Below are 15,400 nucleotides of genomic sequence, written 5' to 3'. Positions count from 1 at the left end.
GTTAAGTAAGTAAATGATCTACCTGTAGGTCTCCTGACACTAAATTCACCCTCACCTCTACCATGCTGCTGAGTCCTTTGTTCTGGTAATGCTGGGGTCTTACGTGGAGCTGTTTATTCACTTTCTGTGTAAATGTCTTTTATGATAAATGACATATATTTGTGAGATGGCTAGGGTTGGTTGTTGTTGTTTTTTAGAGAGGCCAAGAGAGGGGGGCAGCAGAGGTGAGGGGCAGAGGGAGAAGGAGAGAGAGAGAGTCTTAAGTAGGCTCCATGCCCAGCGCAGAGCCCGACATGAGGCTCAATCTCACGACCCTGAGATCATGACCTGAGCCAAAATCAAGAGTCGGATTCTTAACCGACTGAGGACTCACGTGCCCCTAGCGTTGGTTGTAAAATACTTTTTCTCTATGTAAGGCTCACTAGTTCATATGGAAATAGTGATTGACTTTGGCCTCACCTCCATTCAACTAAACTGGCTGGGGTTTTGATATCCTCTTGAGTACCTCATCAGGATAAAAGAATCAAGACATGGTTATTTATGTCCTACTATTTTAAAAAGTTAAATGATACAATATGTAAAAAAATAAGCAAACAAAAATTGAGATACATTTTGTAAGTCCAATTAAAAATGGTATGTGGATGTGCCCTGAAGACAAAAGATATTTCGTAAACTTGTGGAATTAATGAATGCTTCAGAACCCGTTACCTCAGCTCCAAATTTTACCTTAGGGTAAAATTAGGGTGACCATATTATCCAGAGACACCTTTGAGAGTGAAAGTGGGAGCTATTTACACCACAAAAGTGTGTAAACTGGGACTGTCCTAGGCAAACCAGGACTGTAACCTTCCCTACAAACACTTAAAACCTTAGTTTCATTCTTAAAGAAGCTAAATAGGATTTAACCTAAAGATAATATTCAAGCAAGTATAAAAAAAAAGATTAATGAGGATGCTAATAATACAGATACAGAAAACACCATCTCTAAACTAAAATTTCTTACCAGACTTCCATTTACATTAACTTTATCCAAACGCCTACTAAAATAAAAACAAAGACATGTCCTGCATTCATAAAGTGATTTCTCATGTGTCTTTCCCAGAAGTCAATAAACTAACTGACAATTATTTGAATTACTTAACCCATATGACTAAGGCCATCTTTTAATGGCATGAAGCCAAACTCTGGGGACAACATGAGCTTCTAAGGGTTAAAATAAAAGCACTGCACTTGAGAGTGAGCTGAGAATTGGGGCGCGCAGAGCATTTACAGTGGATTACTAAGCTTCCCAATCCACCAAAGAGCAAAGTCCAGTAATAGAAGACTCCTTTGTAGCTAACTAAAAATACATTGTCAGTGGATTTGTCCAGTTTTATGTATAAGCAATACTGCTTTCACCTGAACTAATACTAGTAGTCATATAAGCCCCTTATTGCCATGTGCTGCATTTTTTTTGCTAATCTTCAAGGATTTAGCTTCTTTGCCACATACCTCAGGGCACCAACTGATAAAGCTCTAACTCTCCATTTTTCCAGGACACCAGCAGTGCGGCCTTGCAAAAAATGAAAATCGCTCAAGAGATTTAAAGGGGAAATTTATTTTTAAAATCCTGACTTGAAGCAAAGAGGTGGATTTTTAAAAAGCTTATCTATAAAGAATCAGTTTAAATTTAAATTCTATCTTGGAACTCTTTCATGCATTCCAGCTTTAAAGTTTATCTTCTGACAGGGACTTTCTGCAAAGGTAATGGGCAGCTTTGTCAATATAATCTGGCCAAGTTTTTATTTTCTATTTTTTTAATGTTAAACTTCTTTCATTAAAAAAAAAAATGTGTGCTAGATAGGGTGGCAGCAAGTTCAGTGAATGCTAGTTCAGATTCCCATCTATGCTAATGGGTCATCAAAATACCCCAGAAATAGTACTGATGAAGAGCTAAGTTTAATAAGCTAACATTTTGGATGCGGAATTATGATGACCAGTGAGTACCCTGTTGTCTTTCTTAGCAATTAAGGTCTTTACATTAATTCAATTTAGAAACATAGTCTAAAAACTGATAAACTGTTTAAGACATTAAAAAGACAGAAGAAGTTCTACGGTGTGGTCAAGTATGACAAGTGGAATCCAGCAAGGGCAAGTGAAACAGAACGCAGGCTTTCACTAAGTGCTCAAGTTCATTCACATAGAGACTTGAAGATGGCCCCTGGTAAATGTCTACAAATTCAAACACACTCGTGTTTGTAAACGTTAAGTTACTGGTTTCCTCTTGGAACAGTTACAAAAAACAGGAAGAGAGTATCTCCCACTTTTTACCAGGCTATTGTATTGACTGAAAACCCTTCATTTCACTAATTAATTATGAGAGCTGATGAGAAAAGACTGGAAATGAGAGTATTTTACTCCAAACAGATAGGAAAACAATGACAACCTTTTGTTAAAGGCACAAACCGGTACAACTATCTGTCATTCTCTAAAGAACAAACTGTTTAAGTTCAATAAAAGATTATTTGAGGACAAATGCAAAGGGATTTGGGGTAGATTAATGAAACGTGAAACATTTTAATTGTTCTGATAACTTAAGTCATTAAAGTGCAGAGGACTGCCATTGTCCGTTCTTTGAAATATGGCGGCTGAAGAGGAGCTCTCTAAGGTCTCTTCAGGGACTACCATTTTCTAAAATCATGATGTTCACCTTACTCCCGAGTGTGAATCCGTGTTTATCCTCTTATCAGCTCTGTCTGAGGTGACTGGCTGAGAAGGCCATTTTGGGTGACAAAGAACACAGGCTTCACTAAGAGAGACCTGCGGCCAGTCCCAGCTCCTCCACCCACCAGCTACAGCAAGCTACTTGACCTTTCTCTGAAGTTTTTCAACTCAAAACAGCGGCAACAGCACCAAACCCTCCGAGCTGTTGGGGAGGATTAATTAATCGAATTCTGGCCAGGTCTGGTGCCTGTATGCACTCACTAAGCAGCAGCTGCTACTATCATTTACTATCCGGGTTAGTTCATCCAATAGCGGATGTTAGTTCAAAATAACATTCATCAATCAATAGGATAAAAATTGGGGAATCCTTTATAGAATTTAAGACCTTTCTATCACAAGCAAATCTCAATTATCTGTGGGCTGATCATCAATATAATTGGTTAGTTGTAAGGAAACTCTGGAGAGTCATCTTAAATGACACCAACTGGTCTTCACTTCGAGTTTTCCATGAGAAGGTAGAAGAGAAGACCTCTATAAGCCAAACTATTCTTGGAGAAGGTATGAAACTATTCTTTTAAAGCAGAGGTAACCCATACTTTATGATGATGCTGTCTCTTCCCAGTACTGAATGGGAAGAAGGAGACAGACGGAAGGGAGCAGAGGGTCAGAGAGGTACGAAGAGGCTGGTGAAAAACTAGGAAGTGGCAGAGCTGGAATTCAGATCCAGGTCAGTCGGATTGCCAAAGCCCATGATCTTCCTGGGCCAGCACTGGGCCTATTTCTTCGCAGGTTGTGACATCATCATTTTTGAGATGACACTCTACCACGCCTTCTCAGATTGTACTCAAGAGCATGAAAACACATCTCCAAATCTGACAGGTAGATTTTGGTTTACGTCCTGTATTGGGTTATATGGACAACTAACTGTTCAATTCCACTAACAAATAATGAGACATTTTCTTATTTAATTTTTTCACAGCAATCCTCCTTCCAAAAATCACTTAAAATATTGAGTCAATTTGAATTAAAGTAGTCCTGTAACATTCATCTAAACTTCATAAACCCACCGTTGATAAATTAAGTCACGTGGTACATACACCGACTGACACAAGCACAAATGGGAAATTGTAACTGATCTGAAAGGTACTGCTAGGTTTCTCGCTACTCAATCTATCATGTCACGTTTGCGACTGCTCAGCATAATTGCTCTTAGTATGTTGTCCGTAAAAAGTTAGTTTGCTTCTATTTAAAAGATCAGACTCCTAACCTTGACTAGTGCATATTATTGCACAGAAAGGGGACCACAAATTGTGCATAAGTCACTACACTGTGGATTATTACCACTACCAGAAAAATGATTTTTCCTCCTGATGATGCACCTACTAAGCCAGGTGCCTTGCATACGTTATTTCAATTAATCCATTTTTATTTAATGTAGGCAAGGGTAGTGGTTAAGAAACATCAATGATAGCACCTGACAGCCTGGGTTGAAATCGTGGCTCCTGTTCAATCACTTCCAAGGTGTGTGATTGTGGGCAACATTATTAATTTCTCCAAGCCTCAGTTTCTCATCTTAAAGTGATACAATTACAGTATCTACCTTACAGAGTTGTGGTAAGAAATTAAACTTACACATAGTGTTTACATGGTGTTTAGCATATAGTAATTACTCAATAAATATTAATTATTAGTGTTTCCTACTTTTCAGTGAGTGTCACCATATCCCTACTTTAAAGATGGCGTGCCTAAGGAGTAAAGAAACTAAAAAAAATGCCCTGGATCCTAACTCAGATTTGCTGGATTCCAGAGCCCAGGGCTCCTTCAACATACCATGCAGATCCCCATCTAACTAATGGTATCTTTTTTGGTTCTTGTATTGATGAATGTGGGTGTGGCTGGTAAAAACTTCATAGGCAGGTTAAATAAATATGGGGAGATTTTTTTTTCATTAAAACACTGCCCTTGCTCACTGGTCTGGGTCAATGTCTGTGAGAATTGCTCCTGTGAGCTGGTCAGGATGAGAAGGAAGAAGGACACCATGGCCCTCATCTTTGTGACAAAAGACATTTTCTCGGGGCAGCTAAGATGTACCTTATTTTGATTTGCGGATATGTAAGGGACTTCTGAAGCCCTATGTACCCCAATTTCAGGTATACTTTCATTTACTCATATGGCTTGATCCTTGGGGAGGAATAAGTGGAGAGTTGAAAGAGGAGAAGTCAAGGTTTACGTTAATATCTCAATTTCTACACCTTGTCAGTGGCATCTGCATAGGCTGCACTGGCCTTTATCCTCTCCTCTCTCCATAAAGAGCTAAACTTTAAAAGAATGCCAAGGAAAGAGAAATAATTTTTCAAAACTGCTAAGCATAGCTGACGCCCTCTGTCATACCTAAGTTAGCTAGTCCAGTCTAATGAAGTAGCAGACTCTAGGTTTCTACATGTTACGGTTGATTCAAAATGAAATAATAACACTTGCCTCCATCCTCAGCATGATCTGCATTGACTGGGCATTTACTTACGTGCCAAATACAGTACCGAGCACGTCTCAGATGTAATCTCATTCATTACTCACTAAAGTAATTTGCCCAGTGTCATACAGCTAAAAAAAGTCAGGATGTGAACTCAGGTTTAATTCTAGAGACAATACTGTTTATTCTTTTTGAAGACCTTATAAGATAGCCAACTTTTATAAATTTTTATCTTTTGTCATTCATCTGAGCCATAACCCATGAGACGTGATACAAGGACTTGTATTCTTCTGTTAGGTGTAATCTAGCAACTCGGAACTGAGCCTTTACCTCCAACCGAGGTGGTCTGAGGAACTTTTCTTTCCCAAAGCCAGGTAGAAGCTGCAGAAAGGTGAGGACTGCTGTTACAAATCTAATCTGATGGGCTTTACTCAAATTCATAATGGCTGTTGAAACAAACCCATTGGCTCTCCTAAGTTAAGATGGTGATGAAAGCAACAGTACCCTGTTTGATCTACTGAAGGCTCGGCGGCCAAGGTGGTAGGTGTATGATGGGGAAGTGATAACTGCTGCCGGGCACGATCTCCAGCAGTCAATGGTTCGAAACCGTGAAGAGTATCTCCGTGTCAGTGACCTGGCTTTTGCTGGTTGTGTGACCTTGATCTTGGACAAGTCACCCTCTCACACTCACTTCCTCATCCACAAATGTTGGTAACAGTACCTGCTGGACCTCAGGCACAGGTGTATTAGAAGGAGAAAATAAGGTACGTGGAAGTGCCAGGTGCCACATAAACATAACAGAAGAGTAAGATGATTTTTAAAATGGAAACAAGAGCTGGAGTTCTGTGTCTTGTTAACTTGCGGAGGTTTAGTTACTAATATCAGGATTTCCATTCTACTTTGTTATATTTTGGAACAGCCAAGGGGGACAGAAAAAGCATAAAGTTAGGCAGAAAAATGTGAGAGTTGCCATTACTGCTTGTCAGCCAAACTAAGTTTTCTAGGTAAGTCTAAAATTTGAAATACTGCAAAAGTACTGGTCATAGATCCACCGTGTGTCAAATACATCTTATTTTATTATGTGGAAAAAAAATGACTGTGTGTTATTTTCCGGCCAACCTCCAAGAAGGTTGCTTCTAGAAGGGCAGGGAAAGGGTCTCTGAGAATTTGTGTGTATGACACTATGAATACTTAGACACTTTTTCAGAAAGTTTAAAAGAAATGTTCAAACCAACTTGTCGACCACTGTAATCCAAGGAACCATGAACAGAAGAGCAAAGCCATAAAAGCAGAGGTCACATCCTGGGCCCCAAGGCTTGGGGTCCCCGTTTCTACAAAACTGCGGGATATAGATCAGTTTCCTTGGCTGACTCTATGGGAGCCTGATTTACTTACATTGTAAAATACTTGGAATTATTTTCTGCCCACCGGCCAGGCAGCCCGATGAGCCTAGATACTCGGAAACATGTCCTAATCTTATTAAAGCAGAAAATAGAAGGATAAGAGACGCTACAGAAAGGAGGAGACAGTCATAACCTTAAACACTTACAGACACGGCTCACCAAAAAGGGACACGAATCCTCCAGGAGGGACTCCACAGGCCTAGCTGTCCTCTGAAAATAGTGCCACAGTTCTGCACACCCTGAGTAAAATAGATGCTGTCTTTTTTGGGGTATCTAATAATTTGGGCACAAAGCAGTGTGCCGTACACTTGATAATTACACAAATATTATTTACAGTTTAAGGTGACAGGTGTTTTTAAACTGCTAGAGACTAGTTAGTCTGTCTGCTTACTAGAGGGTTTACGGTCTGCGATTAGATTCCTCTTGGGCTATGAATTTGTAATGTTTTTTAGCACGGAGGGGGCTTGATTACAAGTCTGTGGGTCTTAGAATTAAAATTAAACCTCATCACCACATTACAAGTATCTTCCCGTTTCCTTACGGGCAGTGCACATCCAGAACACAGACAGGACCACGGGCTTTGTCTACCTGCATTTTTCAGCCCGACTGGGTCTGGACAGCGCTGGACACAGCAAGGTGCTTACTTTTTCATGCCTGTGCTTGTCCTTTTCTTTTTCTCTCTTCTCTCTCTCCCTCTTTTCTCTCTCCCTTTCCTTGTCTTTCTTCTCCTTCTCCTTCTCTTTCTCCTTCTTTTTCTTCTTCTCCTTTTTGTCCTTTTTCCTTTCTTTCTCCTTGGGCTTCTCTTTTTCTTCGAACAGTTTTTCAGGGAGCACCGACGACAGAGCGGGCAACACGGCAGGGACCCTGGCGGCCGCCACGGGGCTGAACAAGGGCAGCGGCGCGTCCTTCGGGGGCAGCACCAGGGGCCCAGGGGCCACTCTGGGCCTCTCCTCCCGCCCCTTCTCTTTAACCTTCTCCCGGTCTCTCTTATCTTTATCCCTTCTGCCTCGGTCTCTGTCTTTCTTCTTATCTTTATGCTTCTCTCTCTCCTTCCTAACTATTCCATCTTTCAATCTCACTTTTGGATCGACATCCTCAAATTCTTTTATTTTAAACTTATAGGGATCTGGCTCTTCGTCTTTAAGGAATTCCTTCCAGGGGTACTTGGTTTCCTTGCTGCTCTCCTTCTCTTTCTCTTTTTCTTTCCCTTTGTCCTTCTCTTTACTCTTCTCCTTGCTTTTGTCTCTTTCCCTCTCCTTATCTCTCTGCTTCTCCTTCTTCTTCATTTTGGTCTTCAGTTCCTTTTTCAACTTCTTTTTGACTTCCACAGATGAAGGCAGCTTGGTTTTCTCCTCATACACCTTGTGCAGAGGTTCAGGGGTGGGAGGAGAGACCGAAGGAGAAGAGATGTAGGGAAAGCCGGGAGGCATAGTTGGAGGGGCTCCCATTTTTGCTTTCCGCACAACCTCATCAATGGATGCATCCATTGTCCACGAATTGTCAGAACTTGAAGTTCCGCCTGAAAGAGGCAGAGGAGTGGATCCTGACTTAGTGAAATTGTTGGAGGAGGTGGAAGCTTTTGGAGTAGTGCATTCTGAACCTGAAATCCTCTTAGGGCTGGTAAAAATGTCTCCTTCGGATTCCGATCCAGAAGAAAACTCGAAAGGGTCTGGCTCTCGTTCGGCGCAAGCCCGTGCAATCACGGCATTGATAGAGTCATCGATCGTTTTATCCGTCACGACAGCCTTCTTTGGCTGATTCTCATTGTTGAGTTTCCCAGGATCTGGCGGGGTCTGTATCTGTTTTACCTGAATGGTCTCTTTACTAAGTTTTTCACTTATCATAGCTGAAGGAGTCCTATTTGGTGTTTCCGGTCTGACAGGTGCTTGGGGAATATGAGTCATCACCTTGGGACTCTTGGGGCTTTTGGGGCTCTTAGAGCGTCCAGGAGATTTCTTCTCTTTGGATACAGTTTTTGGTGACCGAATAGGACTTCCGACCATTGCTGGTGACTGAGTAGTTTTAGGTGATTTAGTCTTCTGCCCCGGAGAACTAGTTTTAGTCTTTGTTTTCGGTGTAAATGACTTTGTTTCTAATGGTTTTGTGATTGGCATTTGTGACTTTGCAACTGGAGCTAACATCGGTGGCTCGGGTGACGGAGGGACCAAGTCTGTACTGTCCTGTACGTGGACCGGAGAGAGCATTGGCGGAATCTTTTGGGTATTTATTGAGCTGAGGGGTTCTCGCGCTTCCAATACCACTACGTCCAGGGTGTCCCCTTTAGTGCTTAATAGCCGTGGTCGCTTGATGGCAGGCATTTCTTCAGCTTCGGGACTATCCAATGGTCTCTTACCCAAGAAATTCTCATCATTAATAATTTCCTCCTCCTCCAGTTCATCATCTTCTTCCAGTGGAACCTGCATGGCTTCTGCAGACGTACCACCATCAGTGGGCACCTGCTCTTCTTCTTCTTCTGGGAAAGGAAAAGAAAAGAGCTGTTAGTGGAATATTTAGAAAGTCCTAACAAATAACAGCAATGCTTCAAACGTGATTTCTAGGAAAGACAGGAATTTATTGACAGTGTTTAGAGGGTAAGTAAAGTGGTAGATCCTCAAGGATCTTCCAAACTTGCCCGCCATCGTTCTCTGAAGAGTGGCAATCAGGGACAGCAGATATCCAGACTGATTATTTTCTTTTCAAGTGGTTTGGCCCTACTTTCAGGATCTGGAGTCCAAGTATTTCCTGTTTGTCTCCCGCTTCCTTAATTATTTTCCTAACCTGACTAAATACTGTCTTTCTCTTCCTTCTTCCTCTTGTGTACAGCTGTGCATACGTGTGCACACCCCCCGCCCCCCGCCACATACCTCTAAAGATCAAGAGGTGGGTTATCATATGACTACTACCTCAGAAATGACAAAAAAGCATACATTTTTTAGGACTCTTATAACAAATGTTAATTCTTGGAGTTTAGAAAATGCAAGCCTTCAACCTGGATACGATTCATATACTACTACGTGTTCTGTTCTGTTTGCTTGACGTCAGCCACTCTGAGAGACAAGAGTGGTGGGTGACAAACATATTGGCTTTGGCATTACAGAGATGGTGTTTCCGCTAGCATTCTGGCACCACGGAGCAACAAGCCTTGGGCAATCTCTTAACCCCTGCAGCCTGTTTCCTGACCTTTCAAAAGGAGCTAATGTTACTGGCCCACCTACTTGACTGAGTTGCTTTAAGATCACATTATTTCTTTCTACACATATTAACGAAGCATGTTACAGTTTAGCATGGGGACACAGTGTATGTGTATAGCACACACAAAGTGATTAGCACCATAAGACAGATAAAGAGCTAGGGCAGTTCAAAGCAGAAAGATTACTGCAATATTAAAGATCTAAGGAAGATTTCACTAATTAGGTAGTGCTTTGGATATCTAGAGACTAGGAATGGTGAAGTACAGGATGAAGGAACAGATGGCGAAGAGATGGAGGTAGAATATAGGAGGCCGGGGAATAATTCGTCTGGCAAGCAGGGTGTAAGATGGGGAATAGTACAAAGCAAGCCTACTAAGGTTGCATCCAGGCCCTAGAAGCTTTGAATTCCAGACAGAATGATCTTTATTCTACTGGTAGTTTGGACCTGGTGAAGATTTTTAGACAAGGAAGAAAAATCACAGGGTATATGTTAGCAAATTCTTCTGGCAGGAACATACACGATGGATGGGAGGTAACATAATAATGGAGAGGTGACAAGTTAGGGGTTACTGAAATGATGTAGGTTAGTGACAACAGGGTCTGAATTAGAAGAGTGGTAACAAAAGGAAGCAATAGAGGTAGATGAGATTTTAAAGATAGAATGAACAGAATCTAATACATGATTAGGTCTAAGAGGGGAGAAAGGAGTCAAGCACCATCTCAAGGCTCTGAGCCCTGGTGAGTGAGCAATGCAGTCATTAAGAGAAATAAAGAAGTAGAGAAGGAAGATGATTATTAATTAGTTCAAGCCCTAGACACACAGTTGGGCGAACAGTTAATGATGACTAGCACAAGACAAATTTGAGACATATGGACTGTTAGTTAGCATGACTTGAGAACGACACTATCACCCATCCAGGCACCTAAGTAGAAACATCATTGCAGACTCCTCCTTTCCTTTGTTTCTCCATTTCCACATCGTGAACACAGTTTTCTAATGCATTTCCCATAACGCGTTCTCTCCATCGCTACTACTGTTTGTTCGAATCCTCAGCACCTCTGCTCCGTACTTTTTTTTTTTTATTATGTTATGTTAGTCACCATACATTACATCATTAATTTTTGATGCAGTGTTCCATGATTCATTGTTTGCATATAACACCCAGTGCTCCATGCAGAACGTGCCCTCTTTAATACCCATCACCGGGCTAACCCATCCCCCCACCCCCCTCCCCTCTAGAACCCTCAGTTTGTTTTTCAGAGTCCATCGTCTCTCATGGTTCGTCTCCCCCTCTGATTTCCCCCCTTCATTCTTCCCTTCCTGCTATCTTCTTCTTCTTTTCTTTTTAACATATAATGTAGTATTTGTTTCAGAGGTACAGGTCTGTGATTCAACAGTCTTACACAATTCACAGCGCTCACCGTAGCACATACCCTCCCCAGTGTCTGTCACCGAGCCACCCCATCCCTCCGTACTTCTAACTAGTCTCTCTGCCTCCAGCTCCCATCTTTCCTATTGCCTTACACCGATCTTCTGAAACCACAAATCCAAGTGTGTGACTCCCAGTCTCAAGAACCTTTCATGGGTCCCTATGGCACTACTTTGCCAAAGGAGTTCCCTGGAGCCTGAGGGACCCCTTTGGAGGCAACGCACAGTGCAGACTGGGTCCCCTATTCTCTATTAAGTGGAATGGTTACCCCTAATGTTATCTATTTTACCTGCTGGCCTTCCACAAAAGCTTTTGCTGTGAGGCTAAAACAGGTTGAAAACCAGTATTCTAAAATGTAAAATTAACCCAATTTCCCCAGCACCACCTATATGGTGCTCCATCATCTGATCTGTAATTCACCTCACTTTTCACTGCGCCCTGAGCACACTGCCTTTCAGCCATGCGGACTGATTTGCAGTTCCCCTAGGACACGCTTCTGTGCCTCTGGAGCCTCTGGAGGGCTCTGCCCCCCTGACACTTTGGCGACTATCTCTCCTTAGCCTCCAATCATGAGTTCCCTCTTCCGTGACACTTTTTCGTAGCAACTAGAAATAGCCACGCTCCCGCTTTGGGCTCTACCGTACTCTGGTTATATAAGCAACAAGTAAGTCTAGAATATTTACTAACTGGCCTTTTACAGAAAAGTTTTCAGATCCCTGTCCTAGATCTACTCTATTCAGAAAAATTGAACAGCCCCTTCCAACCCTGTCTTCATCAGAATGACAAGACAGACCTCAAATCTGCTTAACTGCTAATAGGCAAACATGAAAAAATTGGAAAGAAGAGAGCTTTAGGATATTCTCCAAGTGAAAGAATAAAAAATTTTAGAGTACTTATTACCATTTTATTTCTAAATTCCAAATAACCTCCTCCTACCTGACAGAAGTTCATAAATCCCAACGATGCCAAAGCAGAAAGAGGAAGGTTCAGCTTAGCAGGGCCTTTAGAATATGTTAAAGCATGCCTTGCTCTCCTAACTCTGGAGGTGCATCTGGATCTAGATCAGCTCTGGGAGGGTGAGTCCCCCAGAGAGGGCCTTAGGTGGATGCCCTGGGAGGGCAGAGGGATTACTCTAATGGAAGCAATCCCTAGAAAGGGAACTCCCAGGACCAACAGAAAGAGAGTTAGTTATAGGTCCTCCAGATGAAAGGCCTGTTCTTTGTTTTTTTGAGCTAGAACAACGAATTAGAGTTCAATATTCAAACTACTAAATAATAATACTGGTCAATAACAGAGATATACATTATAAAGTTAACCCTGCAATCCTTTTTGAGAAGATAAAAAACAAAAAACAAAAAAACCCAATTCTCTCAAATCCCACATAACAGCATTGAGTCCTAAGTTAGGATTTAGGTCAAGTGGATATCACCTCCTCCCCATCTGGCCTAATAACTCTATCCTGCAATGAAAGCAGTCCAGAGCTGCTGGGGACAATTTTTAAGGAGAACAGATACTTTAGTAAGGGAAGCTACTTCTGGGCAAGTGTTACTGTTCATGCTCCTAAAGGTATGGTAAGGAATTATTAACAAAACTGGGACTTTCTATTCTGCTTGTGTTAAAATTTGGCTAATGTTAATGGTGATAAGACTTTTGATTTGATTATCCTTTGTGTGAGAATTTATTCAAAACTGTGATATCTGTTATAACTGATCATTAGTACTGTCATTCTTCAAAGAATACCATAAATTATGATAAAACTCCTACATTTCTAGGAGAAAAAAAGATAATGACAATAAGAAAAGAGACATACGAAGAACCACACTTAAAGCAGTAGGGGAAACTTTATTTTCAAAAAAATGTCAAGTCTCTGGTAAAGGCTCATGCCCGCTATCAACAACCTTGTTCTTCATATAAATTCACTAAAGTGTATACACACACACACACACACACACACACACATGCTATAATTCAATCTATAATCTACTCAATCTATAATTATAAATTACATAAGTGCTATAATTCAATCTAAGGAAAACCCACCATATTAAAAAGTAACTTTTCATTCTGCCAGAGTTTTGCATACGTGGTATGCTTTCTCATTTGTCAAAAAAAGGAAATGATGGTAAATAATGTGAATGACTCAGCGCAAATTTATCACCATGGTCAGAAATACAATTTAAAAGAGACACTTAACTGGTAGCAAATTCCATATCTCATCATAAGGTATAGAAAAAGAAGGAGATAGAGATGATCTCTCAGGTGTCTTCTCATTTAAACAATCAATGATTCCAGGTCAACATGTGATTGTAAAATGATTTTTTAACTTTTTAATTTGAAATAATTTCAAACTTACAGAAAAGTTCTAAGAACATTACAAAGAACTCATGAATACCCTTCACCCAGTTTCACCAAATCAGCATTTTCCTTCAGTGTGTGACTGACTGCAGAACAGTGGTCAAGTTCCCTTCTACTTACGGACCAGAAATAAGATGGGTCCATGGTAACGTCCATCTTTTTAAAACTTTCACAGATGTTGATGCAGGTAGGCGAGTCACTACAAACTCCACTCCAATTTTTCTTCATTAATGACACAAATAAATAATCCACACTTGCTACCTTTCCCAGAGGAGTAATGAGAAAAACATGCTTCTTTACCAAACTTCTCGAACAAAAGACAAAACAAGGCAATAAGGCCTGAACACACCGCAAGGGTTTTTAATAGGTTAATTCCAAGCTACTATAAATATTGACTCAGAACAAAATATCTTTTTAAGTAGAACAATAAATGCCTTTAAAGAAACACTATAATCTAAAAAGCTCATGGACATTAGGGGAAAAAAAGGAAATTGTTTTCATATGGCATTGAAAGCTTTTTATCTCATTAACTACACAGATGCATGCAACTTTAAAATTTAGTGGCATGATCTCAAAATAGGCAGAAACTATACTTGCATTTCTAAACTTTAAATATAGGGACAATAAAATGCTATCTGTATGTATTTCACCAAAAATTAAATGTATTTAAAACTAGATTTCTTGTGATTTCTAAAACTAAAAAATCTTGATTTTTTTTAGAAATACACGTACAGAAATTTCTAGCAATTATGACACAAACTTACCTATTTTCTTCTTAGTTTATGCATCCTGCTGTTTTTATAATAGATTCCTCTTTTATTAATATGAAAAGGTTTGTTTAAAATGCGTATTTTTTCAAAAAACACCTTTCTGTCTATCTGGATACTATTGTCGCCAGTTCCTTGAAGGGACTCACTCTTGCTATTACTCATTCATTCACCTTGTCAACTGGGTGTCTTCTGAATATCCCTGTGGCAAGCACTCTGTTCCATCCTGTATGAAGTCAAATAGGACATGATTTCCCATCCTTAAGAATCAACCACATTTTGTGGCCATCAGCTCAAGTGCTGTGGCAGGGATCGGTATAAGGTCCACATACAGCCCCATCCAGGGAGATGAGGACGGAGGGGAGTCCAGACTGAAACTACGTGTGGCATCTGTTACCAGTGCCATGAGTCCACCTCGCACCGCCCGCTGACTCTCCCACATCGAAGTTTTCTCATCTGCAAAACCTCAGTATTGACATATGACTTCCTACTTGTAAGAGTTGAGGATCTTTTTAATTGGGGCCATCTCCACACATAGTCGACCGTATATGTGGGATGATCTAAAGGGCATGACAGAGCTATGTCTGCCCCTAAATATTTCACGGACTACACACAACAGTGCTTGGCATTCTGACCACTTCGTTTACGTCTTAGATAAATGAGGCTGCCAAAATATTTTTGAGGCTGTAAAGCTAATGAATGAATGACTCTCCCCTACTTTTTGAGGTAAGGAGACTGAGAAACTGGAACATAACTGAAGTAACCTGATGGAACACTGGGGACAAAGAGGGTTTAGAGCACAGGGTACTGCCGGGGGCAGGGGGGCGGAGGCTCGTTCGGGTAAGATGCTGGGTGAGTAGGGGTCTGGGGCAGCTGGAAAATGGTGAGCGGACACTGGATGCCTGGGAAAGACAGGAAGAGTAGCGCTACAAAAACAATCCACAGCAACATTTTATTTTTAGTTCCAAATGAGGCTAAAAAAATTTTTTAAATCCCATCTACATCCCCTCATAAAATATTTTTCAAATTGTGCTGTCTATAATGTAACAGAAATTAGACCCTTAACACACAACTCAGTGTG

General features: G+C 40.9%; 1 protein-coding gene across 3 annotated transcripts in view; it reads right to left on the bottom strand.

Moving 5' to 3' along the window:
- The window catches only part of TAF3 (TATA-box binding protein associated factor 3), a 175,151-nt gene that overhangs the window by 36,457 nt on the left and 123,294 nt on the right, over positions 1 to 15,400 (bottom strand). For 2 of the 3 annotated variants that reach the window (XR_004924218.2, XM_036114357.2), the window contains exon 3: positions 7,221 to 9,049. Coding sequence is in view for 2 of the 3 variants with exons in the window: in XM_036114357.2 (XP_035970250.1) it covers positions 7,221 to 9,049 (1,829 nt within the window). In the remaining variant the exon portion in view is untranslated. The remainder of the gene's footprint in view (positions 1 to 7,220; positions 9,050 to 15,400) is intronic. The other variant, XM_036114358.2, reaches the window with a different exon arrangement.

The sequence above is a fragment of the Halichoerus grypus genome, chromosome 6 (genome assembly GCF_964656455.1).
Source record: "Halichoerus grypus chromosome 6, mHalGry1.hap1.1, whole genome shotgun sequence".
Lineage (NCBI taxonomy): Eukaryota > Metazoa > Chordata > Mammalia > Carnivora > Phocidae > Halichoerus > Halichoerus grypus.
This window is presented reverse-complemented; position numbering and strand designations above follow the sequence as displayed.